Source organism: Chinchilla lanigera, unplaced genomic scaffold (genome assembly GCF_000276665.1).
Source record: "Chinchilla lanigera isolate Chin_1 unplaced genomic scaffold, ChiLan1.0 scaffold00083, whole genome shotgun sequence".
NCBI lineage: Eukaryota > Metazoa > Chordata > Mammalia > Rodentia > Chinchillidae > Chinchilla > Chinchilla lanigera.
In genome coordinates this window covers 3,265,140-3,292,002 of record NW_004955484.1, presented here as the reverse complement: position 1 = coordinate 3,292,002, position 26,863 = coordinate 3,265,140, and the positions used below count along the sequence as shown (strand labels likewise).

Here is a 26,863-nt window from a genome sequence, read left to right as displayed (position 1 = left end):
ACCTGTGATCCCAGCACTCTAGGAAGCTGAGGCAGGAAGGTGGCAAGTTTAAGCCGCCGAGTCTGGGCAGTTTAGCCACTTAGTAAGACTCCATCTCAAAATACAAAGTAGCTCAGTGTAAAGGCCCTGAGTTGAACCCCCAATACCATCAAAAATAAGTATACAGAAACATGAGAATACTTATAATGTTTTAAAGCAAAGTAAAAAATTATATCTGTACTATGATTATAATCATCTAAAATGTGTACCTGTTTGGAACAAAAACCAGAAAGGAACCTAAATAAATGAAAAATGTTGCTTCATTCCCCTGGGGGAGGAAAAGTGAGTGCTCCTTTCTTGCTTGTCCCACAGAGCACCAGAAGTGTCTGGACAAACTCCTCAATAACTGCCTGTTGAGCTGTACCATGCAGGAGCTAATTGGCTACTATATTACCATGGAGGAGTACTTCATGAGGGAGACTGTCAATAAGGTAGGACACAGGACACATCTTTTGCAAAAAGGGTTGTTTATCCACGAAGCCAGGCTGAAGGTCTGTCATGTTTCTTGGTTCTGCTTTGAGAACATTGGCATACAGACTGAGCAGCACTGCTCTGTGTGGTAAGAGGGCATCTATGAAATTGTCATGCTCTTCATATACCTAGCTGGGGTTTCCTTCCCAAGAATTATAAAAGAACAGCTCAGCTCCCCAGGCAGCCTGCTTGTTCCCTGTCCCTGGAGGTATGTAGGTAAGGAACTGTGGGAGAATAGGGCCTTTCCTGTGTCCAACATGCCAGGTACTGGCTGTCACCAAAACAAAGACCCTTAGAGCCAGACGTGGTGGTAATCCCAGCATTCAGGAGGTTGAGGCAAGAGGATTGCCAGGAGTTCAAGACTAGCTTGGCGGCCTGGGGATTTAGCTCAGCGGCACAGCGCCTGCCTAGCAAGTGCGAGGTTGTGAGTTCGATTCCTGGTACAGGAAAAAACAAAAAAAGAACAACTAAATGAATGAATGATAAAGGCCCTAAATATTACATTTCCTAATGTAGTGATCAGTAGAGAAGTGAAATATTTTAGCAAGCTGTGACTAGAATAGCCATGGTAGGGAAGTATAAGACAAAGTGTAGAAAAGGAAGCAGAGCCAGGACAGTATAACCAGAGTCGTCCAGCACCCAACATGCAGCACCAGGGTACTTACTGGGAGCTTTGCTTCTGGGTAGGCAGTAGCTCTGGACACCTATGAGAAGGGCCAGTTGACCTCCAGCATGGTGGATGACGTTTTCTACATTGTGAAGAAGTGCATCGGGCGGGCTCTGTCCAGCTCCAGCATTGACTGTCTCTGCGCCATGATCAACCTCGCCACCAGAGAGCTGGAGGCTGATTTCAGGTACAGTTGACCCCCTTTCTCCTTTCTCAGCACAAAGATTCTGGTTGTGGTTAATTCCTGAGGCTGATTTGTTTCTTCCCTTTTTTCTCTATGACTCTAGTTCATTTCTATTCAAGACACAAGCTCCTGTCCTTAGCACAACATCTTTAGCTCCAGGCAGCTGTCAACCAGATTTTAAGTGCCAAATTTCTGTTCCCTGGGTTGTGTTGGAGGGGCCATTGGCCCCTAGATCTAGGACAGAGAGCTAGTGGTTCAGTGAAAGCAACAGCTGTAGCAAAAACCATAATCTGTTCCTACAGGCTAAGCCCTATGCTAATTCTCTGCTCAGTTTTAGTTCTAATAACCCTGTGAGGTAGAACTATTAGGTGTTTTGTAGATGTGGGAGAGATTCCATCCCTTGTCAAAGATCACACACTCCACGAGTAGTGAAATATAGCGTCCAGAACTGATCAACTCAAAACCTTCTCTTTCCTGTCCTGCACAGTACTGCCTTTCACTAAGCATACTGCCTCCTTTCTGTTGGAGCTCAGTGATGATAACTGAAAGCCTCATAAGAAGTAAAGAATTGAGCTGGGTGTGGTGGCACACATCTGTAATCCCAGCACTCAGGAGGCTGAGGCAGGAGGGTCAATGCGCATTTAAGGCCAGCCTAGGCTACAAAGTGAGTTCAAGGCCAGCCTGAACTACATAGTGAAACCCTATCTCAAAAAGACAAAACAAAAAAAAATAAAAAACAAAACAATAGGGATAAAAATGGTTGATGGAAAAAAAATAAAAAACAAAAGAAGTAAAGAATTGGCTAAAAGGACAACTACAGTGACATCATCAGTGCCATCATGGAACCAGTGATACAGCTGTGGACCAGAAGCTGAGTCCATCCTACCCCTTTCCCCAGCTCTGTTGCTCAATAAATCAATATCCCATCATTAAGAAAGAAGAAGGAAGGGAGGGAGGGAGAAGGAAGGAAAGGAAAGGAAGGAGAAAAAGAAAGAAAAAGAATTGATGGGTGTGGTGATATAAACCTATAATCCCAGCATTTGGGAGGCTGAGGCTGAGGCAAGAGGATTGTCACAGGTTCAAGTCCAGCCTGGGCTACATAGTGAGTTCAAGGCCAGCCTGGATTACAGAGTGAGACCCTGTCTCTCAAAAAGAGAGAGATAATGATAAAGAACTGGCCAATCTGTGTCCCCGCAGGGATGTTGGTTGTGTCATATCCTGGCTCCTGAGGTCTCCTACAGTGGTCTGAAGGAGTGGCTTTCTCCTGCTGGGTCAGGGTAGTAGACACTCTGCTCCCACTGTCCTGGAGGCCAAGCTGAGCGCTGTCACTCCCCATATGCCATTCTGCCACCTAGGGGCGTTCTGTCCAACAAGCTGAGGATGGGCTTCCCGGCCACCACCTTGCAGGACATCCAGCGCGGGGTGACAAGCGCCGTGAACATCATGCACAGCAGCCTCCAGCAGGGCAAATTTGACACAAAAGGCATTGAGAGCACTGATGAGGCCAAGCTGTCCTTCCTGGTAAGTGGTCCCAGGTTGCAACACTGGGTCAGCTTTTCCAGACAGATTAAACTGCAGCCTCCAAGCCGTAGCCTAAAAGCCTTAATTGAAGGCTTTTCCTCCCGTGTCTGTATGAAGGGAAACGCGTTTAAGGAAAGCTCCTCCTGGAAGGCTCTGAAACCACCGCTTACCCGGGGACCTATTCTGAGCAGCCCGAGCCAGGATATGCAGCTCTGTAGCCAGGAGCTGGCTGCCCAGCCCTCCTGAGTCCTCATTCCCAAGCACTCTGCCCAGCTGTTCGGGGTCCTGCCCTATGTCCAGCTTGGCACACATTTGCCATCTGTGACATCTGTGCTAGGCCTTCCCACGGCATGTCTGAGGAGAGGCCTACAGCACAGGTGGGTATAGTCCTTTAGGCCTCCCAGGACCACTTTTCTAGCAACTTCCTCTGGGAAGGTGGCCCTTAGAGCCCTTAGTTACACACAATGGACAGCAGATGTGATGAAGCAGTGAATTCTACCAGCTGTCTGACAGTTAGGGAAGGAAAAGCATAGAGAGATGAAAGGATCTGTGCGAGATAAAAGCTAGTTCGTGATAAGCCAAAGACAACACATGGGAGTTTGAAGCTCTTAGGCCTCTCTGGCACATGCTGCCATTTTGTGGTGTGGTGTGGTTGGATTTGGTTTCGTTTTGGTTTATTGGTACATGTTAGATATACATTGTGATGACATTCATCATAGGGGATTTTATACCTGCACCCAACAGATCTTGTTTCTTTTTTCCCATTCCCCTTCCTTCCTTTCAACCCCTCTTGCCCTGATTCTTTACAGAAGCTTTGTTTTCTTTTTTTTTTTTTTTTTTTTTTTTGTTTGGTTTGGTTTTTTCAGCCAGGGTTTTACTGGTAGCCTAGGTTAGCCTTGAACCCGTGCTTCTCCTACTTCAACCTCCTAAGTGCCAGGATTGTTGGCAAGCACCAACACACCCAGCTGCACATGCTGGCATGCGTGGGAACAGCAGTGTCACAGGTCCAGTTGTGCTGTGTTCTCCACATTGGCTAGACTGTGAGTCTTTGCTTAAAGACTGAAGGAAACACCTAACAGCAGAGCTGTCAACAGAGCAGTCCACAGATGGGTTGGATATAAAATGTGGACATGTACTTTTCTAGAAACAATGCACTTAGCACCTATCAGATTGTTAGGAGTATCAGTTTGTTTGTTTGTTTGTTTGTGGCCTTGAATTCACTGTGTCACCCAGGCTGGCCTTAAACTCATTATGTATCCCAGGCTAGCCTCAAACTCATGTCAGTTCTCCTGCCTCAGCCTTTTGGATGCTGAGGTTACAGTTATGCACCACCATGCCCAGCTTCTGTCAGATTCTTAAAGGGATCTGGGACCCCAAAAGCCTGATGCTTTCAGAGACAGAAGCCTAAACTTGCTAATATTTATCTTGCCCCTTTACAGGTGAACCTCACTAACCAGCCATCAGATCCAATCTGTAGGCTATGTAGGCAGCCCACTCTCTCCCTGTCATTGAAAATGTTTTTTTCTGCGTATGAGTTCTGTCAGTCAGGGATGTCAGGGCTGGGGATACAGCTCAGTGGCACAAGCGCCTGCCTGGCAAGTGTGAGGTTGTGAGTTCTGTTCCTGGCACCAAAAAAAAATCACCATGCAGGCCGGGCAGGGCAGCACACACCTGTAATCCTAGCTCTCGGGAGGCTGACGCAGGAGGATTGTTGTGAGTTCAAGGCCAGCCTGAACTGCATAGCGAGACCCTGTCTCAAAAAGACCAAAAATATATATATATATCTATCAGGGATGTCATGGTTGTTGCCAAAAAAGAGCATCAGCTCAAACCAGTTGAAAAGACATGTTAAAGTCCTAGCAACTCAGGAGCCAAAGGAAGGAGGGAGGATCATGAGCTCTAGGCCTGGCTGGGGCCTTTGCCAAATGTCCCAAGCCAGCATCATATGATCATGAACTGTCTTCCTTTTTACCTCCCCACAGAACTTTTTTTCTTTTTTTTTTTCTTTTTTTGTGACAAGGCCTCCCTATGCAGTTCCGGCTGGCCTTGAGCTCACTTTGTAGCCCAGGCTGGCCTTAAACTCAGAACAATCCTCCTGCCTCAGTTTCCCAAGTGCTGGGATTATAGGCGTGCGCCACCACACCCAGCATCATTCTTTCATTTCTCTGCTCAGAAGCATTCATTGTCTTCTTGCTGCCTACCACATCAAAGCTAGATGTCTTTGTCTGGTTGGCTGTTTAAGGCCTCCTAAAGCCATCTACCTTTCCAGTCCTGTGTTCCACACTCGACTACACATCCCCAAGGCTAGCCAGTGTCCTTCACACATGCATTGCCCTGTGAGGACCTCCCACTGCGACAGTTTCATTGTCAGACAGCCCAGAAGATAAGGCCAGAAAGAAAACTGACACTAAGTGCTTGATGACAGATTTCTAGTTTTCCTGATGCCAAACACTTAAATGTCACTGCTTCTACCTAGAGCCTATTTTTTATGTCACTTTGATTCATTTGGCTGTCACGATGAATTCCCCAACCATACTGACATAGCATTTGCCATGAGCGAAGGATAAGCCCAGTGAGTCCATGCTTACAAAGGTACAAGGGAGACTGTCAGTCAGTACCGTTTGAACCCAACCCATTTTCCCCTCATGACAATAATTCTTGGTGTCCTCAAATGTCTTGCAAAAACATTTATGTTGTGGTCTTTGTCCTTCAGCTGCCATGAGAGTGAAGTTGCTCCTCAGGAAATTTGCAGTGTAGGTAGGCTAGTGCTGCAGCATTTTTGGCTTTCCTATCCACACCAGGATGGCCGAAGCAGTGCTATCTATCAGCAGCAGAATTCTTCAGTAGTAGCTGAGCACACACTGGCAAACTCTGAAGTTCCAGGAGATACTCCCTGGGGCTCTGGGATCCTCTTTTTCTCTTTATTTTATTCATTCTTTCATGTATTCATTCATCTGTTTAGAGACAGAGTCTCATTATGTAGTTCAGGTTGTCCTTGAACTCACTGTGTAGCCCAGGCTGGCCTCAAACTCACAGTGATCCTCCTGCCTTGGCCACCTGAATACTAGGATTGTCTATGGCCATACCACTCTGAATGCGCCGATCTCATCTGAATACTGGGATTACAGGCATGCATCGTCACGCCTGGCTGGCAGTCTCCTTTTGTCCTGAAATCCTGAAGTTACTGACTCAGGTTTCCTCCCTGTCTGGCCTCCTGGCCATGACACCAGCATGCCAGTCCAGAGGGAGTAAAGCACTCTAATTCCTGCCACTCACAGCCTCTGGACTAGTATCCCCGGACCACAGGGCTCACGTGGCATTAACCTGTCCTAGGCACTCGTCAGTGCCACTCCATTGTGCACAGGGCAAAGCACCAACTGTAGCACCCGAGTGTTAGTTGGACCTGATACTTATTTCCAGCTCTGCATCTACTCCCTGTAGTCTGTCAACTGACTGCAATTCTCCAGATACCTTGGGGGATTTTCTGCCACTCCGCATTTGCTTTTGATTATTCCTTTTCCACAGTATTCACTCACTCGTTGATTTAAGAGATTTCAAAAATCAGGCATAGGAACATACACCTGTAATCCCAGCACTTGGGAGGCTGAGGTAGGAAGATTTCTAGTTTAAGGGCTATGTAGTGAGTTCAAGGCTGATTTAGACTACATAGTAAGACTCTGTCTAAAAAGAAAGAGAAGAAAAAGAAGCTTCTATATATCAGGTACTATTATGGATTCTAGCACTGAGGTGCCCAACACGTGACCATTAACCACAAGGAACTATTTAAATTTACATTCAAATTAAAAATCTAGTTCCTAAGTCATATACACCACTGTTCACATGCTCAGTAACTTCACATGGCCAGGGTCTAACTTCACATGGCAGGTTTAGAATATTTTCATCATCGGGCTGGGGATTTAGCTCAGCGGCAAAGCGCATCATCAAGAAGTAATGGAAAGCTGGACGTGGTGGCGCACGCCTGTAATCCCAGCACTCTGGAAGCTGAGGTAAGAGGATTGTTGCGAGTTAGAGGCCAGTGTGGGCTACAAAGTGAGCTCAAAGCCAGCCTGAACTAAAGATAAAAAAAAGAAGAAAAAGAAAGAAAGAAGTAATGGTGCCAGGTGTGCTAGTACACAATGTGATCCCAGCACTTGGGAGGCTGAGGCAAGAGGATTGCTTAGGGTTTGAGGCCAGCCTGGGCTACACAGTGAGACTTAGTCTCAAAAAAGCAAAACAAAATAAAAGTCATAGTGCTGTGCTAGAAACACAGGGGTGATAAAGACCAACCAGATCTTTGCCTTCATGGGATCTCATTCTAGTTGAAAAGACAGACAAGAAACAAACTAGAGCTGGGTGTGATGGTGCACATCTGTAATCCCAGCACTTGGGAGGAGGATTGACGAGTTTGAAACTAGCTAGGGCTACATAATGAGTTTAAGACCAGCCTGAACTGCATAGCAAGACCTTGTCTCAAAAAAAAAAAAAGACCACCCTGAACAACCTAGCAAGACTGTCATAGTACCACTGAGAAAATATCCGTGGGCTAGTGGTATACTCAGGGTAGAGCACCAATTTTTTTTTTTTTTTAAATTTTAAAGAGGAAAAAAATAAAATAAAATAAGCACCAATTCTGCAACAGTTTTCCTTGAATGCCTCAGACCAAAATAGTTTTCCTTTCCTCTAAACAGCCATAGCAGTCTGTGCCTTGATTATTACTTTCATCAAGTGCTCTTTGTATGACTGGTATTTCTACACCTGGTCTCTAGGGTAGGTGAGTAGTGCAAGGAGGAGCCCTTGGCCCCAAGGAGGGACTCCTGAAACCGTGCCTCCAGTTTTGTGGCTTTGTCACTCTGAGTTTCTGTCCCTATAACTGTTCTATTTGTCTTCAAGGCATTTATTACTACCTGATGTTATATATTTGTATACTACCTGATTTTCCTTCTAGAGAAACAATTCTATGAGGAAGTGGGTCTTTCATCATTGTTTTGTTCTGTGCTGGAGATGAAGTTCAGGGTCTCGTGCATGCTAAGCATGTGCAGTTCCACCGAACTATAGACTCTGCCCCAAGTGGGTAGATTTGGTCTGTTTTCTTCGCTTTCTCCCCAGTGTCTAGAACAGTGTCTGGCCCCTAGCAAGTGCTCAGAAATACTTGCTGAAGCAATTGTTAGCCAGCCTTGGTGAACCACTTCACCTCCTGAAGACCCTCATTTCCACCTCCTATGAACTGGGCTTGATAATATGGAGCAGTCTGTTGGGTCAGTGAGATAATAGGTCAGCAAAGGCCTGCTGGGTGCAGACTCCACATCCCTGGCCCAAGCCTTCGAGTTTGAAGCCCCAAAACTTATCCCAGACTGGTTCGCCTGATCATTTTTGGTCTGGAAGTAACCTGGAGCAAAAAGCCCAGGAACCCGGGTTCGGCGTATGTGCCGTCCAGTGGCTTTGCTGCTTTGGCATCAGGCACAGAAAAAGGGTGAACTGCCTCATTGTTCTGCCCATCTGAGATCTGCGCTGACAGTGGTACAGGCTCTCCTTAGCCTGAGTCTAAACCCAGCCAGCCCTTCCTGAGCCTCATGGGCTCGAGCTGTCGGCCAGACTGGCACTGGAGTGGCCAGAAAGCCCAGTAGGCAGAAAATCACATTCTTTTTTCTCCTTCTCCCAGGTGACTCTGAACAATGTGGAAGTCTGCAGTGAAAACATCTCCACTCTGAAGAAGACTCTGGAGGTACAGGGGAAGTTGCTGTCAGCTTTCCGCAGCTGTGCCTGTCTCATTTTGAGAAAGCCCTGTACACTCATCCTCATAGGGACCAGACCATTGCCTGCCACGGGGCCACACAAATAGTGATTCACTGGTGATTGACATGGTAGCAAAGCATATGTGGATCAGGGGGGAACGTCTGGCCCAAGAGTTGGAAGATCAGAATTCAAATTCGAGACAGGTGTGGTGGCACACACCTATAATCCTAGCACTCTGTGAGGCTCAGGCAGGAGGATCCCAAGCCCAGCCTGGTCAAGTTAGTGACTTAGCAAGATCTTGTCTCAAAAAATTAAAAAAGGTCTGGGGATGTAGCTCCATCCAGAGGCCCTGGATTCAATCCCCAGTACTGGAAACAAAAACAAAAATCACCACACACACACACACAAATTAGATCTTCCAACACATACTTGGCATATGACCTTTGCCAAGTCCCTTAATGCTCAAAAACTCAGTTCTTTCATCCGTGAAAGGAGTACTCACAGGCCTCCATCTTGCCCTCCTTTAAGTTTGTTGGGCAGTCTGATGAAAACAAGGTTGACAGAACTTGATAATAAAGTGCTTTTTAAATGACAAAGCCCTCTAGAAATGTAAGAGATTAGATAAGGTTCATCAAGCCCTGTACAAAACCCACTGGTACTGTTTATTAAAGGAAGGCAGCAGAAGTGAGATACATGGAATTCTCATCTCCATTGGACCTCTGAGGCGTTGTGTGGCATTAGGCGAGTTTTGTAACCTCTCTAAGCCTCATCCTCTCATTTGTAAAAGAGACCAGGACCCCTGCTCCACGGGGTTGTGGTGGGATGAATGCGCCCTGTTCGTGAGAAGCATTCAGTGGGTGTTATTAATTGTAACCACAGTTAAAAATAACAGCATGGAGCAGTTACTTTGCTAAGTATCAGGACATGAGGTGCCCAGTGCTTCCCACTCCTAGACTCAGCCTCAGGAAGGGGTCTGGTGTGGAGTGGGGGATGGCGGTGAGGAGGAGGCTGGGCCAGCACACAGGTCCAGTAACTAGCAGGAGTCCTGAGGCAGGCTCACAGAGAACAGTGAAATACGGACTAGGTTAGGAATGTACCCCTCGAGGCCTTAACATAATAAAATAAGATGACATAGTATACCAGTAGCATCGTCTGTTAGCATCTAATAAGGTGACTATCATCATTTGCCTGTTTTCGTTGTGCCAGTGATCAAACCCAGTGTTCTAACATCATGTGCCATGTTCTGCCCTAGAGTGACTGCACCAAACTGTTTAGTCAGGGCATTGGAGGGGAGCAGGCCCAAGCCAAGTTTGATAGCTGCCTTTCTGATCTGGCTGCTGTGTCCAACAAGTTCCGAGACCTCTTGCAGGTAAGGCCGAGGTTCAGCTGCTGCCCAAGTCCTGTCTCCATGTGCTGCTCTGAAAAGACTTGTTAAGAGGCTTACTGTGGGTGCCACTGTACACAAAGAAACAGAGAGGAGTGGGGTGGGGTAGCATGCCAGCCACTGGAGTAGTGCAGATCCCTGGAGACTAAAGGCTCCAGTGGATTTTCAGCAATTCAGCCATCACATTGACAAGCCAGTGTCTGCTCTTCTAGAGTCTCCACTTGGTCTCACAATGACAAGAGCCCTCAGAAAGATGCTCAGAGGAAATGCACCACGTGGTTCCTCTGACTCGCTGCTTGGCCTTAGCCACAGGTGCTGCCTAGCACCAGGCACTCTGAAATCTCTTGAGAATGTATGAGAACAGCTTCTGGGCCTCATCTCTAGACTTGAATCTGTCCAGATCTGGATGCCTTGTTCCAGACTCCTTTTATTAGCTTGGTCTCCGCTGTGCTTCCCACCAAGCGTGCAGAGAGCCTCAGCAAGAGGGAGCCCTGCAGTCAAGGAAGGGGTGGAGGAAGAGAGGGGGCAGAGTGGCCTGTTTGTGTCAGATGTGTCTCTGTCCTGTCTCTGCAGGAAGGGCTGGCGGAGCTCAACAGCACAGCAGTGAAGCCCCAGGTGCAGCCGTGGATCAACACCTTTCTCTCCGTCTCCCACAACATCGAGGAGGTCAGCCTGACCACAGCAGCCATCTGACTGGGCCTCCTCCTTACCCTCCTCCCCCAGTTGGAGTGCAGTGCAGCTGTCTGAACAGACTGGACCTTCCCTGCTGTCTAGCCCACCAAGACAGGCTTCCTCCCAGGAAACAGCTTGTTCCTGCGGTCAAAGGGCTCAGAAATATGTGAAGGGAGTTTGTCTTGACCTGACAAGTCCCTGTCGGTTGGTTGGTTGGTTTGTTGTTTGTTTGTTGCTTCGGATTGAACCCAAGGTCTTCCCACTGAGCTACATCCCCAGCCCTTTTCATTTTTTTGTTTTGAGACAGGGTCTTGCCAAGTCTGCTAAATTGCCCAGGCTGGACTTGAACTCACAATTCTCCACAATCCTCCTGCCTCAGCCTTGCAGATTGTTAGGCTTGCTAGTAATCCTCAGCTTATTGAGGCTGTTTTTTGCCTCACCTATCATAGACTAAATAGCCTTTGTCTCCCTAACTGAAAGACTTTACTGCTACAGAACATGAGCTGCAGGAGGAAGTAATGACCCAACCTGGGAGCCGCTGCTCCAGCCCAGGACAGTTTGCTGGCTGGAGGAGCGGTGATGGCAGCAGCAGGTTCTGCCAGCCCGGGGATCAAACTGATTTTAAACTGGAGGTATCAGAGCTGGGCGTGGTGGTACACGCCCATAATCCCACCACTCAAGAGGCTGAGGCAGGAAGGTCACTGCCAGTTTGAGGCCAGCCTGGGCTACGTGGTAAGTTCAAGGGCAGCCTGAACTACATAGCAAGACCCTGTCTCTAAATAAATAAACAAACTAGTGGAATCAAGCTACATACAGGGAGACAGGACCTCTCCCATTGTTTTCTTAGAAGGGTAGAGGTTAAATAGGGTTAGTGGTACTTCTGAGAAATAGGTCCATAGTGATACCGGCCCTCCTTGTTTCCTGACAATAGGAAGAATTCAACGATTACGAGGCCAATGACCCTTGGGTACAACAGTTCATTCTTAACCTGGAGCAGCAAATGTCAGAGTTCAAGGTGAGTGAGGGCTTACGGAATTACCTGCCACACTAGAACCTGCAGTTTGCCCCTCCTGTAGCAAACTCTGCAAGCCTTTCTGAGCCCCGTAACTGTCCCTTCCCCTGAAGATTCCAATGGGAAGCAGAGGGGCCAGGGGGCTCCCATGAATGTCACACCTCTCTGCAGGCCAGCCTGTCCCCAGTCATCTATGACAGCCTGACCAGCCTCCTGACCAGCCTTGTTGCCGTTGAGTTAGAGAAAGTGGTGCTGAAATCTTCCTTCAACCGGGTAAGATCAGGGCTTCATCTCCCCTGAGGGAAATCTCTCTCTCACACACACACACACACTCTGACCTCATCTCCCCTGAGGGAAATCTCACACACACACACCACCCCACTCCACCACCCCGACCCCCACGCCCCCACCCCATGACCTCTAGCCTCTCGATCCTATACATCTTCACCCAGCCTTGCCCTGGGTTCTGAGCTCCAGAGCACAGCATAGCCACAGCGCCCCACCTGAGGGGTAGCTGCGGCTAGGCTTACACAGAGAGACCAAAGCCTCTGTTCTACAGCTGGGCGGGCTGCAGTTTGACAAGGAGCTGAGGTCGCTCATTGCCTACCTCACCACGGTGACAACCTGGACCATCCGAGACAAGTTTGCCCGGCTCTCCCAGATGGCCACGATCCTAAATCTGGAGCGGGTATGTGGGGCTCCCTCAGTCTAGCCAGGGGAAGGTGCCTAGGCAGAGCCAAAGACAAATTTGGGTCCCTGCCACTTCTTCATGCTGCCAGCATCCTACTGCTCCCTGAGCACCCCTGCTTTGCCCTTGGCGGAGCCCAAGGCCTCCCTACAGGATAGCCTCATCTTCCTGACTTAGCTTCGTTCCTCCCCACAGGTGACTGAGATCCTAGATTACTGGGGTGCCAACTCGGGCCCACTGACGTGGCGCCTCACCCCTGCTGAAGTACGCCAGGTGCTGGCTTTGCGCATCGATTTCCGGCATGAGGACATCAAGCGGCTGCGCCTGTAGGCACCAGGGTGAGCCCACCCACCCCATCATACTTCCCCGCCTGTTCCCTAGCAGCCACAGCCAAGGAGCTGTGCGGCTGTCCAGCTTCCAGAAGCTCTGACACCTAGACCATTCCACCACTCTCAGCAGGAAACTCACTCCACGTTGGACTCACTCTACGACCCTCAGACCTAGCTGGTATGCTTCAGGAGAAGCCTTTGCCCTCCAAGAGATGGGGAAAACCAAAGCAGGCAGTGTGCGGGCCAGGCCAGCCTTCCACGTGGGCAGTCATTTTCTGGCCCCAAACTGCAGCAAACATGCTGCCCCTGCCAGGCCCCGAGGACCTAGGTGCATGTGGGGACCTGGGAATTAGATCTGACGTTGAAGACAGGCTGTGATGTTTATGAGTAAACGTCAGAATAAAGACACTGCTGGGAAGATGCCAGTGTGCGGTTCGAGGGAGGGCAGGCTGCGCTGGGGCAGGACAGGTCCACAGTCACACTGAAATGTGAAACCAGACGCCCAAGCCTCAGCCTCCTCCCACACCTCCCAGCTACTCCGGACCCTCATCCAGTCCTGGCCCCTCCCTTCCCTCATGGGTCCACAGCACCACGAGCTGGTCATCCCAGCGACCGTTTCCCACAGTGCCAGGAGATGTAGGAATTTCTCCTGGCAAAAATAAAAGCTTTGGGAGTACAACCTTGCCAAGCAAAGTGAATTTATTCCAAGAATGTCAGTCTTGAGAACCCCTTGCCCACCAGCACTGCTCACTAGGCACCTTGTGGTTGCTAGGTAAGGCCTGGGCTGGCAGGGACTTGCTGCAGCCCCACCCGGCCCAGTGCCACAGTCCTAGCAACGGAACCCCACCCTCACTCCACCTCTCCAGGAGGGCGGCAGCGTCTTGAGCGTGGAGTCTGCAGCCTTAAGTCAGACCACGGGAAAAGCTTCAAAAGACCTCCAGGATGAGCCTTACCAAGGGACCCCAGCCATCTGCTGACTGGTTGTCAGCCCCTTCTCCCAGGACCCTAGTGGACAGAGAAGGCCAAGGCTCTACTGGACTGTGTGATTTGTAAAGGCCACATAGGACTCTGAGCTTTGGCCCTGTCACCAGGAGGTACAGTCCTGTCCCCAAACACTGCCTCCCTGGCCTAAGTCTTGCTCCCCGTAGGGCACATTCAAAGAGGCGGGTGGGGAGCCAGGCTGAGACCGCGAGGGAAGGAAAGGCGCAGTGGCTGTAGCCCTGGCGTTGCCGCCTCAGCGGGCCCAGCCCCATGGCGTTGGACATCAGGTGGAGACCTCGTTACCCGGCAGCTGCAGGCTCAGGCCCTGCATGTCCACTTCCACCAGGTGAACGCTGTAGTTGCCAAGGCCCTGGACAGAACAGAAGATGGTCAGAGGCCTCTAGCCATCAGCCTTCTGGAGGCTGAGGACAGGGCTGGGGGACCTTGCAGATATAGCCCCTAGTGAGTTGGCAGGCCACAGTGAGGTCTCTTCCCTTAGCAGCTATCAACCCCGACACCTTCCGGTACCTCAGTCTTGGCCAGCACAGCCTCCAGAACTTCCTTTTGCTGTGGTTCCTTAGTCAGCAGATAGAGAAAGCCCCCGCCACCTGCCCCTGCCAGGCTCTGTCCGTGCACGTGGGGGGCCAGAACGTCCATCATCCGCCGCACAGCCAGGGGCTCACAGCCTGGGGCCATGAGCTTCTTCTGCTCCCAGTACGAGGTCAGGTACAGACCCAGGAGAGGCAGGCTTCCTGTGGGGGGCGCAGAGTGAGGAGTTGTGTTCCCCAGGCCCCGACACTCAGTGCCGCTTTATGGAGTGAAGGAAGTGCAGGCATCATGGGTGACCCAGCTCCACTGCTGGCTGGAAGCAGTAGTAAAGCCTCTTGCACAGGGCTGCAGACTAAAGTCCACGAACCAACCAACCCAGCAGAGAGAACCACGTAGCACACACGTGGAGCCCTGTTCTGCCAAACTCCCTGCCCGACACAGTGCCAAGCCTCTTCCCCATCTGCTTCCTGGCAGGTGGCGCTGGAGGACCCTTCCCATGAAGCAGGTTTAGTCCTGAGATTCACCTCCCGTCCATGTGAAACCCGGGATCAGACACAGGAGACTTCTGTGCCCCGGACCTAGTATCAGATGTGCTAGGCCTTGCAAAGGCCCCCAGCCTGTGAGACCCAAAAGTGACCAAGGTTTCCTCCACGGGAAGAGCAGCTCACCTTGGCGGAAGGCTTCAGCACACTCCTCTGTCTGCTGCACCAGGTTGTGGGCATTGTGCACCACGGCAGGCAGCCGGGCGTACCAACTCCTCAGCACATCCTGCACAGGCGCAAGGGGGCGCAGTGAGGGTCCCAGCCCAGCTAAGCCATCCGCCCCGCTCACCCTGGGCTGTGCTTACCTGCAGCAGATTCCGAGCCAGACGGGTCTTGCCGGTGTACACCAGGAGCAGGTGCTCATTGAGCTTCTGCACGAAGCCTTCAGGCACAGTGATCTCTTCTACCTCCACCCTCAGCGGCAGCTGGGGCCGGGAGCGCCCCACCTTGATGCCAGGCATCAGGCCACCCACCTGGTCCTGCCAGCCACCTCCTGCAAGCCGAGGGCCCTATGTTTGTTGAAGCCTATCTGGCCCAGACCAGGCTCCTGGCCCTCTACCCTTGGTTGGGACCAGCTGGGACAGGTGAGCTGTGTGGCCCTTGGCGGGAACAAGCCACCCCCAGCAAGGGAAGGAGCTGCAGTCCAGAGCCAAGCCTGGAATTCACAAGGCTTGCCTTTCAGTGCAGATCTAATGTGCAAACCACACCCCAGGACTGTATAGTAACCTCTCCCCTCCGGGGAAGTTGTGCCAGAGGAGAAGGGACAGAGCTTCCCTGCAACCTAATGATCCCCCTGTACTCTGTCTTCTCAGAGTGTTTATGGTAGAAATAGGCTTTTTAGTACCTCTCATTTTTCTCTTTATTTACCTTGAAAGAGCTATATACATCTTTAGTAAGGAAAAGTATGATCTTTTTCCCATGCAGCTATATTAAAAAAATGACAAACCCAGGTGACGTGGTGCGGGCCTGTAAGCTTAAGACACTTAAGAAGATGAGGTAGAAGGATCACAAGTTCAAGACTAGCCTGGGTAGGAGCTGGGGATTTAGCTCAGCAGCAAAGCGCCTACCTGGCAAGCGCAAGGTCGTGAGTTCGATTCCCGGTACCGGAGAAAAACCAAAAAAAACCAAAAGACTAGCCTGGGTGGGGCCAGGCGTGGTGGTGCACACCTGTAATCCCAGCACTTGGGAGGCTGAGGCAGGAGGATCGTTGCAAGCTTGAGACCAGCCTGGGCTACAAAGTGAGCTCAAGGCCAGCCTGAACTGCATAGGAGGACCCTGTTTCAAAAAAGACCAGCACTTGGCCTGGCAAGTGCAACGTCGTGAGTTCAATTCCCGGTAGTGGAAAAAAAACAAAAATGAAGAAAGACAGACAGACAAACAGACTACCCTGGGCAACTTAGACCCTATCTCAAAAAAATTTGGTTAGGGATGTAGCTCAGTGGTGAAGCACTTGCCTAGCATGTGCAAGGCATTCAAAGAATGAAGGGAGGCAGGCAGACAAAACAAGAGCTACTTCTGAACAGGGTCTCAGTTCAGTGGCAGGGAGTCCTAGGGACTGAACCCAGAGGCACTCAGCCACTGAGCTACATCCCCAGTCCTTTCTTTTGAGATAGGATCTCACTAAATTCCCCAGGCAGGACTTGAGCTTGTGATCCTCCTGCTTCAGTGCTGGGATACAGACGTGTATCACTGTAGCTAGGCCCTCAATATTTGAGGGAGGGCTTGCAAAGACTTAAAAAATACAGAATGCCAATGGCAGGGTGCAGCTGAGACTTTAACAGCCAGAACACAGTGGTAGGATAGAACTGGACATGTCAGACTCCTCAGAGTGCCTCTCTCCTTCAGGGCACTTAGCAGTCCGACACAACACATTCTCTTGAGTGGTTGTTAATATCCGTCTCCTACCTTGTGACTGTTAGGGGCAAGGACCTTGTTTTCGTGCATTTTATCCCCAGGACTCAATAGTGGGTTCTCAATACATAGCTGTCAGTTGACTAAAATAAGAACTTGAATCAAAACCTCCTCAAAAGGAAATAGGACCATGGAACCCTCTCGATAATGACTACCCACTAGGGATGTGAGTCATGACGATGGCAGGAGGGGGCTGGGCTGCAAAGGCCTAGAGAAGACACCATAATCGGGCATCTGCACGTCTCTGTGGCAGCTTCCTTCAGTGTCCCGCAGAGAGGAGGCCTGGCTGAACAGAACACCCCAGGATCTGGAACCAGTCAAATCTCTGGCCACTCCACATTGTGAACAAGGTGCCATCGTGGCCAGGAGGAGAGAAGCCTGGCACCAGGAACATCCCGTTAGATCATAGCCTGGGCCGGGGCCTTGCTGCTCCACCATATGGCCAGGGAGCAGTGATGGTACAGATGGTCACTGCCCAAGGGAGAGGCAGGCTGTCAGCAGGACAGGCCCAGGGCCCACCCTCTATTCCAAACCCCGCTCTGGTGAAGGACAGCATGGACAGAGGCAGGGTCACAAAGACTTGCACGTGAGCTGGGTGTGGTGGTGCTCACCTGCAGTCCCACAACTTTTAAGGAGCAACAGCTGTGCAACTACTAGAAAATCCCATGCCAATAGAGAAGCGCCTCCCAAGGCGCTCGGGAAGGTAGGAGACCTCCCTCTGCCCCGGGCCGTCACGTACCTGTGGTGAGCACCTGTTCCAGGTGCAGCACTGCGTGGATCAAGGCCTCTGTGCCCACGGCGCGGCCTGCAGCCCGTTGCAAGGCAGCCAGGGCAGCGCCAGCCAGGATGCTGCTAGTGCCTGCAGGTGCAGAGCAAAGGTGCCAGGCGTGAGCTGCCTCTGCCCAGCTCAGTCCCGTCCCACTCTGCCGTGCACAGACCAGGGAGGGGGAGCGCAGCTCAGGCTGGAGAGCTGTGACACCGTGGGGGGACAACAAGGCCAGGACCCACTCACCGAGACCGGAGCCATGGGGCAGCTCAGACCAAGTGTGTAGCTCAAAGCCACCCCCAAACGTCTGCAGCAGCTGTTGGCACAGCGGGAGCTCGGAGTGGACGTGCACGATCCCCGCACAGATAAAGGCCGCCTTCAGCAGGGCCCCTGCGGAGGGAAGGGCACAAAGCAAGGAATTTGGTCCCCTCGGACACCGATCCAACAGCCCACATCCCCCTGCAGCTTCCCAGGCCAGAATGGGGCACGTGGTGGGACAAAAGCCTAGCAGCAGGACAGACGCCATCCTTAAGCTACAAAAGGGCTTGAGGTCATCTTTTTCCTGTGCCTGGGTATGCCCAGGCAGCACTCAGGACTCCCCAGCCACTCTGGCCAGCACTCAGGCCAGCCCCAGTGGCCTGCACAGAGGCATCTCCGGGTTCTGCCCCCTCCCAGCTGGCTGGGCATCCTGCCCTACCTGCAGCTGTCCTGGGATGCTCTGACCTGGCGCGTGGGGCTGGCAGTAATCCTGCAGGTCATCCAGGCTCCGGCACACTATCTTCACAGCCTTCTCATCCTGCCGAGACCCCACCGCCAGCCACAGCTCGGGCTCCAGGATGCGGCGTGCCCTGGCCCCGATGGGCCGGCGGCCGTCCACTCGCACAGCCAGACCCAGCACTGCCCCACCAAGTTCATAGGCAAGAGGTGGCGTGTCACTCCAGCCCCCTGTGGCAGTTGAACAAGCTGCTCCCAAAGCCTGCCAGCATGGCTCTGGGGCAGTTACCCTCATCCTCATTCCCACAAGGGGCTCACCAGAGAAATCCACACGGGCTGGGCACTCGGCCACCACCCACTGCCCCGGTGCCGGCAGCTGTACCGGCTCCGTGGAGACAAAGTCCTGGGCTGTCATCACAGCCTGTCGGATCAGGATCTGCCCAGCCCCTTCATAGTGGCGAGAAGCTCGCACCAGCAAGGCTGGCCTGCCAGGAAGGAAGGGAGATACCCGCATGGAACCCCAGGCTGGGGAAAGACTGCCTGGTTTAGGGGCTCTGACTGCTCTGGGTGAGCTGAGGCTATCCTACCTCTCTCTGGGATTCTACCATCAGGAGCTACTTCTCCAGAGGGTCAGGGGCTTCTCAAAGCACCCACCTGCTCAGCCACTTGTCCCTCTCCTGGGCAAGTGACTCCACGCCCCTCGCCAGGTCTCCACACTCCAGGTATGAGAAGGGCCGCACCCACTCGGGGTTGGCAGCTGGCCCGCTCCGTAAGCCTCCCTGGCCCTCTGCCATGCAGCCCAGTACATCCGCCACACAGGCCAGAGCCCGAGCTGCCACGCCAGGGTCTCTGGCCCCCGCTGCAACTGAAGGAGCAGAAGTGAGAAGTGCAGGAAAGGGGGCTGCTTCTAACACCCTCGGCCCCCAAAGGCTACCCTGCAGATACTCAGACCCCTCACCCCTCCCAGGTTTTGCCCAAGATGTGTCCCTGCCTGTGAATACACCCCACTTCCTGCTCAACAAGGTTTTGTCATCCTGCCAGCTGAGCCCAGATGTACCCCTTCACCCCCACCCAGGGAACCCACAGAAATTAACAACGCAGACATCAAAACACTTAGGTTCAAGTCTCAGTATCTCCACAACTAGCCATATGGCTGTGGGTGAGGGACTTAAACAGGGATGATGTTCAGTGCCATTACTCCGAGGGACCATTAATGAGGTAGGTGCTGTCTCCAAGCCTGGGGCTCTGAGCCCCCAGGGAGTGTATCTGGGACCCCAGGTAGAGTTGCCCACATCCTCAGAACTCTGGGGAGCTCAGCACCCACGTCCTGGACCCCCCAGCACAGACCATGAAGTTCTCCCAACACTGAGCATCCCGAAGCCCAGATCCTCACTGAGGGAGATAAAGCCTCCCAGAAGCCTAAAGTGAACTCAAGTGTCTCTCCACTGCTGTACAGCTGCTTGGCTCCCTCATCCCCTCAATCAACAACCCAGAGCAAAGGTGACTGTGGCCTGAACTCCAGCGCTAATACCCAGCACACTCACCCTGGTCCAGCATGGCCAGCAGGGGCCCAGGACAGCCCTCGTGGACAGCAGCCCGGATCAAGGGGCGCAAGCTGAGATCCTGCCGGGTCTCCAGCACACACCTCGCCTTCTGCAGGGCCTGGCGGAAGAACAGGTTCCTGCGGGAGGCCAGTGTGGCAGCCCGGTCCAGGTGCGGCTGCAGCTGCTCCCAGGATAGGCGCCAGGAGGCTCGCCAGGCCTGCAGGGCCTTGCCTCCATCCTCCTGGGGGTCCAGCATCCACAGCATGTCCCGGGGCCCTGGGGTCCTCGAGGGGTGCAGCACAGGAAAGAGGCGGGCGTTGAGGAGGTGATGCTCAGTGGGGGACGTGTCTGGGTCCCACAGGTCCCAGTCTCTGAGGCGGGGAGAGATGCATTCGTGAGAAGGGAGCCGTGGCTCCTGCCTCCTCCCCAAGCCCTGACTGCCTGTCCATTCCTGGGGACAGCACTAACTCCTCCAGGGGCAGCACGAGTGGGCACTGCCAGGAAAGGCCACACTGCCTTGCCACCTTTCCCAGGACACTGAACAAAAGTCCCCAAGTCTGAGCACAAGCTGGAGCGTTGGTGGTTCAGTGGTAGAATTCTCGCCTGCCCAAGTCTGAGCACAGCAAGGCATTTGGAATTGCCCAGAGGGAAAGTACTAGAGAGAGTGCAGCTGCCCCAAACCTCCCCGGTTCAGTGGGATGACACAGGCCAGGGCTACTCTGGCGCAGGGGAAGGGACAAACCTCCAAGAAGCTGCCACCTGGCTGCCCAGGCCCAGAGAGGCCCTCCAGGGCATCCATCTTACCGGATGCCCGTCTTCTTGAAGAACTCACTCCAGGGTATGTTGAGATAGGTGCCTGCCCCTTGTCTCTAGGGGGAGAGGGGAAACAGTTAGGGATGGGGCGGGCCTTAAAGGGAAGACAGCAAGGACACTAGGCCAGAGGACAGAGAACTGCTTGGGTGGGGACTGAGACTGTTCTCAAACCTCAGTGCTCCTGCCCAGGTGCCTGGAATTTGGACAGAATCCAGGATCCTAAACCTGATCCTCCATCACCGGCCCTGAGGGTGAGGGCATGCAAGGCAGGCACCTACTTCCCAGCTGTCCAGACGGCCAACAAGGGTAAAGGCTCGGCCCGGGGAGCCAGGCAGCCGCACGTAGTGTCCTTGCAGGACAAGGTCGTGCAGCTCCAGGCCACGCAGTGCCTCAGACTGAGCTGTGTCTAGGTTATTCACGAAGCAGCCAGCGCCGATGTGAATGGGGCCCTGTAAGGAAGGGGGCAGGCACCCTGGGTGGGTGGCACATGGGCCCCCTCAACAAATGCAGGACCCTGGCCCCTTCGCCATCCCTCCCTCTGCCCATGCTCTCGGGCCTCACCCGCAGGTGGCAGTGCTGCAGGACACTCCCTGGCCCCAGGTGAACGGGGCCCTCCAGCAGACAGCTGACCACAGAGCTCCCGGGCTTCAGAAGCTGAGTCTCCTATGAAGCCAAGGAGGATGATCATGAGGGCCAAAGACAGGGGCCGCCCTGCCGCTCCCATAGCGAGCACCTGGGTTTGGGGCAGTAAGACCCACTGCTCCCCGCACCCTCCAGCCAGCCAGGTGCCTCCCTGGGCCAGCCTGAGGCCTCTTCCCATCACACCTGCACAGCTACTCCCCCCTCACCACCCCGAGGGCCACCTCTGATCCACCTGTCCCTTTCCTCAGCACCAAGGGACCAACCCAGCTGATGGACCGGCTCCATCATCCTACAGGCACTTGTGTCCCCAAGCAGACCCCACAGAAAGGTCCTCAGCTGCTCCATCAGGGGGAACTCAGTGCAAAATCCTGACTTGACCACCCACTGCCTCAGTGGCCTTGAGAGAGTTACTCAGTCTTTTGAGCCTTCAGTGCCTCATGTATAAAATGGAGATAACAGGCCAGGGATATAGCTCAGTGGCACAGTGCCTGCCTGGCAAGCACGAGGTCCTGAGTTCAGTTCTCAGTGCCAAAAAAATAAAAATAAATATAAATAAATGGAGATAACACCTCGCCTCATAGGTAATGTGTTCCTAGCATGGGCTGTTTCCTTCCCTGGAGCTCACAGCCCACCTGACCTCAGGCACCCAGCAGGTACCTGAGAGGAAGACAGGTCTCACCTCCACCTGTGAGTGGATGATCTGCACCCTGGGGTCCCCAGGAAGCGTGAAGCTGCATAGGAACTCACTGGCCGAGGAGGTCATATAGCTGTAGCTGCCATCAGGGACATAGGCTGTAAAGACACAAGTACCGAACCAAACCCCATGCCCGCTGCAGCTCTGGTGCCAGGTTGGGCCCCCTGCCAATCGACACATCCTCCTTAGACACTAGGGGGGAAGGCATGGTGACAGCCTGCTGCGCCAAAGGGGAAGCTGAGGTCTAGAGGTTCCACAGTCTGACCAAGTGGACAGACTAGGACTGGAGCCCCGAAAAGAGACGGGAAGAGAGCTAGCTCAGAGAGAGAGTCATTATCCAGTCCATGAGCAGCTGCCTAGGCCAACATGCATGCCAACATGCAACACTGTGAGGGTCCTCATGCCCACGGTCACCCCAGCCCAGAGAGGCGATAGACAGTAGTACACACCCATGGAGAGGGGCTGATCGCGAAGCTCTCTCCACAGCTGGGCCCGGGCACCCTGCAGATAATCTGCTACCTCCATGTCACCCTGCCCCATCTCTGGGGGCCGCCCAGCCAGGAAGTTCTCTCTGCTCACGTTCCGAGCCATGCACAGTAGGATGTCGAAAAACAGAGACAGCTGGGGTGAGAGTAAGGAGCAGGGGATGGACTCCGAAATCCTGAGGCTGAGCTGAGACAGTCCCATCTGCAGGGATGCCGACTCAGAGAAGAGCTGGCCTGAAGTCACACCGCCCCTCAACCCCTCAGTTGCCCCATCCCTGGCACCTGGACAGGCCGGGCTCCAGAGTCCAGGCCCATGTAGGTGCAGGCATCCAGGGGTGGGCTCACGTGGGTGGCCAGGAGGCGCTCAGCAGTCTCCACAGAGAAGAAGACAACTCCGGAGACCTGGAGGGACCCCATAAGGGTTGGGTGCGGACCTTGGGGCCAGGCCCGGCATAACCAGGGAGGGCACATGCAGACGGGCCAGGTGCCATGCCAACCAGGGACCATGGTAAGCCTGGATCCCAGGCTTACTTGGGGCGGCTCCCACTCAGGGACCTTTCCACCTCCCCCGGCCCAGCCCCAGACATTTCCTCCAAGTCCTGCATTCTGGAAGCACGAGTCTGGGTCTCTGCCTCTTTCCACCTACACGCCCTGACTCAAAGCTTTCCAATTCAGAACAAGAGCCAGAATTCCGAGGCTACCCCTTCCTCAGATTCTGACTCCAGCTGCTCCCCTGAATGCCAATTCCACACACTTCTTCAGATTCTGGATCTAGCCTGCCCTGGAACCTTCTCGAAGGAGAAGAGCTGTTCCCGAGGAAGGAATGCAAACTCCCCCTCCTCTGTCCCAAAAGGTCCCCAACCTAGCCCCAGCAGCCATACCAGTGGCACCTGCCCGTCAGGTCTGACACACCGCTGTATCTGTGCCTCAGTGCCCTGGTAGTAAATATCCAAAACGAAGCCCTGTGGCAGAAGGAGAACACAGTTAGGAAAGGGAGCAAGAGAAGACCAGGAAGGTGGCATAGCCACAGGTGTCACCAAGTGAACACTTAGGCAGCAAGTCTGGCCGGTACCAGTGTACTCAAGGGACACCAGCACCTCAGACTTCTGCCCACAGACGGCTGAGGGCAAGCTTTCTTCATCTCCACGGCCTCAGAGCTCAAGTATAGAGGGTGGCACGTGGTCAGCATGAAACACATTTTTGGGAACAAAGTAAGTGAGCCCCACAGTTGCTGCCAGGCTCCAAGAGGTGGCCCCAAGCAGGGCCTGGAAGGCTGCCCCAGGCTGGCTCCGCTGGCCCCAGAGGCGGTACCTGGGGGTCTGTGAGGTAGATCCCATGACTCAGGGCATAGGCCGGGGTCCCGGGAAGGGCGATCGCTCTGGCTCCCTGGAAGCCGTCCCAGCTAATCCCTGTGAGAGATGTCACAATCAAGAGGCTCCCAAGGTCTCCAACACAAGGCAGGGAGTTCCCCAGCCAGGAGGAAGCAAGAGCCCAGGGCTGGAGAATCCGGGCACCTCTAGAGGGGAAATACGGCTGCCAAAGCGAAAGGGATATTCCTCTGGAAGAATGACAACCCCTCCTCCTCCCAAAGTTCTTCCACAAAGCCCTGTGGGGCAAAAGGGGCAGGACTGTCATATCCATTCCAAGGACAGGCAGACCAAATCTTCTAGGAATAGAAAGCAGGAGAAAGCCTGCCTCTTAGTCTGGACTTCATAGGCCTCCCTTGTGGCAGGGCAGTGGGGCAGGCCCAGACACACAGCGCCAGCCCGAGCTATGGCAAGACCCTGGGCGGCTGCAGGCTCACCGGGGTTTGCAGGAACAGACAGCAGCATGTCGGTGCTGCAGACCCACACGCCGGGCGGGGAGCCCGGACCCAGCTGCAGGAGATGGCGGGGGAGAAAAAGGAGGATGCAGTTGGTGGCCTGTCCTGCAGGCTCCAGAGCACCCTCATCCAGAGTCCATTGTTGAAGTGCCAGGGGTCCCTCCACGCTGATGCACACCCCACTCCACCTGGCGCCACACCTCCCCCTCAGGGAGTCCAAGACACTTCGTGAGGCTCTGAGTGAGGCTGGAAACCCTGAAACCCGTTCTTCCTCATGCGCCCCATCTGAGCCGGTACAGACCTGAGTGGCCGGGACAAGCCCCCCGGGCCACCACCCAGCTTACCCGGTGGCTCATCACGTCCAGTAAGCAGTCCAGGTTACAGACCAAGGCCTCCACGGGGGCCTGGGGGTTCTCCACAGGGAGGCAGGTGAAGGCCCGGCCGCAGTCATCAAAGGGGAAGTCTCGGCCCTGGGTGGGGGCAGGGAGTGGTGAGGAAGCCCTGGGGACAGAGAAACTAGGACACCTCATCAGCTGGGCAAGGGCGGCAGGCATCGAGCAGAGGATGTATTAAAAAAATATCATCTGGTTATTTTCCCTTACAATTTTCTAAATTAACATGATCACTGTGTATTGCTTCTCAGCCTTTTGGCTAAGATCAAGTGTAGTAACATGATCACTGTGAAAATTACAAAGTGCAAATATGCAAAATGAAAAACTATCCCTTGAGGATACTAATTACCACTCTCATTTTGAGGTATTATATCCTTTTTTTTCTTTTTTAACTAGGGATTGAACCCAAGGCTTGGTGCTCGCTCTGCCAGTAAGCTATATCCCCACCTCTTTTTTTTTTTTTTTTTTTTTTTTTTGTCTTTTTGAGACAGGGTCTTGCTATGCAGTTCAGGCTGGCCTTGAACTCACTTTGTAGCCTAGGCTGGCCTCAAACTCACAACGATCCTCCTGCCTCAGCCTCCCAAGTGCTGGGATTATAGGCATGAGCAACCATGCCTGGCAATATCCCCACCTCCTTTTAAAATTTTTTTATCCAGAAATACAGTCTTGCTAAATTGTCCAGGCTGGCCTTGAACTTGTAATCCTCCTGCCTCAGCCTCCACAGCAGCTGGGATCACAGGTGCGCTGCACCATTGTGCTCAGCCTTTTATGCATATTTCCTTTAATTTTTTAAAACAAAAATAAGAATATTCTGAAAAGGCAGAGGCGAGAGAATTTATACACAGATAGGCATGCACAAGTACAAGCAAACTGGGGAAGTGAGAATAGAAACTGTGTCACTGTCATTATCTTGGCTGGAACATTAAATCATAATTCTGCAAAATATTACCTCTGGGGATATCTGGGCAATGTCTACAAAGACTTTTTTCTGTATTATTTCCTGCATGTGGATCTACAATTATCTCAATCAAAATTCAATTAAACTGAGATCATTCCACACAAATTTCTATCATCTGGTTATTTTCACTTAATAATGCAAATACATTTCACTGAGCGCTTAGGGTGCATCGGGCCCTGTTGTGAGCATTTATGTGGTTCAGCACGTCTGTATCCACATCCATGTCCATGCGAAGGAGGAACCTGCCATCCTCAGTTTACAGGTGAGGAAACTGAGGCCTGTAAGGAGTCAAGTAAGGTCACAGAGCTGACATGTCTCACTCCATGTCAATGAGCGGAGACAGATGGGCCTTTCATCTCTTTAAAATTTCACCAGGAGGACATGCTGTGTATATTTAGCCAGTTCCCAATTTTTGGACATGTAGACAGATTCTGATTCTTGTGCGTTTTCAGATTGAACACTGCATGCACACACACAATGGTGAAACACCACAGAGGTCCCACCCAACCCTGAGAATCAGGGTGCCAACCATCCGCACAGCCCATGGCCCACGTTGTACTCACCATGTGCAGGATGAGGATCCAGGCCGAGTGCAGGACATCAGAGGTGACCACCTGTCACGGGCGGGACAGCCCTATTGGCAGAGGCCTTGGGCAGACGGCACCTGACGGGTGGCACCCTCTTGTCCGGGGAAGGGTCCCCTCAACCAAAGCCCACTCAGGTATGGAAATGGCAAAAGGCAAAGTCAAGACCAATGGCCACAGGCAGGCTTGGGGCAGCCCTGGTTCCTCCTGGGTACGGCAGCCAAGCAGCCCTCCTCCTGGGCCACCTCCCTGGCCTCTGCTTGGAGGGAGGCTGCAGTGACCCAGCCCTGTCAGCTCCATGGCAACCACAGTGTTCCCATCCCTGCCGGCCTCCACCGCCACAGTGCACCAGTGTCTGCGCCACCAGGGGGCGCCGCAGCCAGGGGGCCTGAGTGAGGGGCAAGGTGTGCAGAACACCCCGGATGGGGAGGCGGGCTCACATGTCCTGCCCAGGGGAGCTGCATCTCAGCCCCAGCACACAGAAGCCGGGTGGGAAAGAGTGCAGGGGAGCGAGACTTTAGAACTTCACAGAAAAAGACAGAAGGCCTCACAGTGAGAGCTGATCCAGCTTCTTTCCTTCCTCATTTTTTTTCTTCCACATCTTTTTTTATTAATGCACACTGGTTATACAGATAAATGGGTTTCATTTTGGCAGATTTCACATTTTGGGGGGATTTCAATATACGTGACACATTTTTATCATATCCACCCCTCATCACTCCCCCCTTTTATTCCCTTCCTCTTGCCTCCCTTCTACTTTCTTTTT

At 52.8% G+C, this 26,863-nt stretch overlaps 2 protein-coding genes across 4 annotated transcripts in view; one reads left to right on the top strand and one right to left on the bottom strand.

Annotated features, from left to right (window-relative positions):
* Cog4 (component of oligomeric golgi complex 4) overlaps positions 1–13,379 on the top strand; it is a gene marked incomplete in the record, with an annotated part of 28,957 nt that extends 15,578 nt beyond the window's left edge. The window contains 11 exon segments of the mRNA XM_013503867.1: positions 352–470; positions 1,198–1,364; positions 2,717–2,882; positions 8,542–8,604; positions 9,868–9,984; positions 10,573–10,665; positions 11,603–11,686; positions 11,855–11,956; positions 12,243–12,371; positions 12,567–12,709; positions 12,828–13,379. Coding sequence (XP_013359321.1) covers positions 352–470; positions 1,198–1,364; positions 2,717–2,882; positions 8,542–8,604; positions 9,868–9,984; positions 10,573–10,665; positions 11,603–11,686; positions 11,855–11,956; positions 12,243–12,371; positions 12,567–12,701 — 1,175 coding nt within the window.
* Positions 13,380–13,381: 2 nt separating this feature from the next.
* Fuk (fucokinase) overlaps positions 13,382–26,863 on the bottom strand; it is a 19,457-nt gene continuing 5,975 nt past the window's right edge. For all 3 annotated transcript variants that reach the window (XM_005403481.2, XM_005403482.1, XM_005403483.2), the window contains exons 4-24: positions 26,077–26,127; positions 24,508–24,633; positions 24,146–24,218; positions 23,653–23,750; positions 23,223–23,303; positions 22,624–22,743; positions 22,306–22,477; positions 21,842–21,954; positions 21,082–21,183; positions 20,799–20,969; positions 20,512–20,576; positions 19,708–20,078; positions 18,818–19,028; positions 18,482–18,648; positions 18,173–18,394; positions 17,696–17,839; positions 17,423–17,542; positions 15,078–15,265; positions 14,899–14,998; positions 14,210–14,433; positions 13,382–14,051 (exon numbers count right to left, since the gene is read on the bottom strand). In XM_005403481.2, coding sequence (XP_005403538.1) covers positions 13,965–14,051; positions 14,210–14,433; positions 14,899–14,998; positions 15,078–15,265; positions 17,423–17,542; positions 17,696–17,839; positions 18,173–18,394; positions 18,482–18,648; positions 18,818–19,028; positions 19,708–20,078; positions 20,512–20,576; positions 20,799–20,969; positions 21,082–21,183; positions 21,842–21,954; positions 22,306–22,477; positions 22,624–22,743; positions 23,223–23,303; positions 23,653–23,750; positions 24,146–24,218; positions 24,508–24,633; positions 26,077–26,127 — 3,006 coding nt within the window. In that variant the 3' untranslated portion in view covers positions 13,382–13,964. The remainder of the gene's footprint in view (positions 14,052–14,209; positions 14,434–14,898; positions 14,999–15,077; positions 15,266–17,422; positions 17,543–17,695; positions 17,840–18,172; positions 18,395–18,481; positions 18,649–18,817; positions 19,029–19,707; positions 20,079–20,511; positions 20,577–20,798; positions 20,970–21,081; positions 21,184–21,841; positions 21,955–22,305; positions 22,478–22,623; positions 22,744–23,222; positions 23,304–23,652; positions 23,751–24,145; positions 24,219–24,507; positions 24,634–26,076; positions 26,128–26,863) is intronic.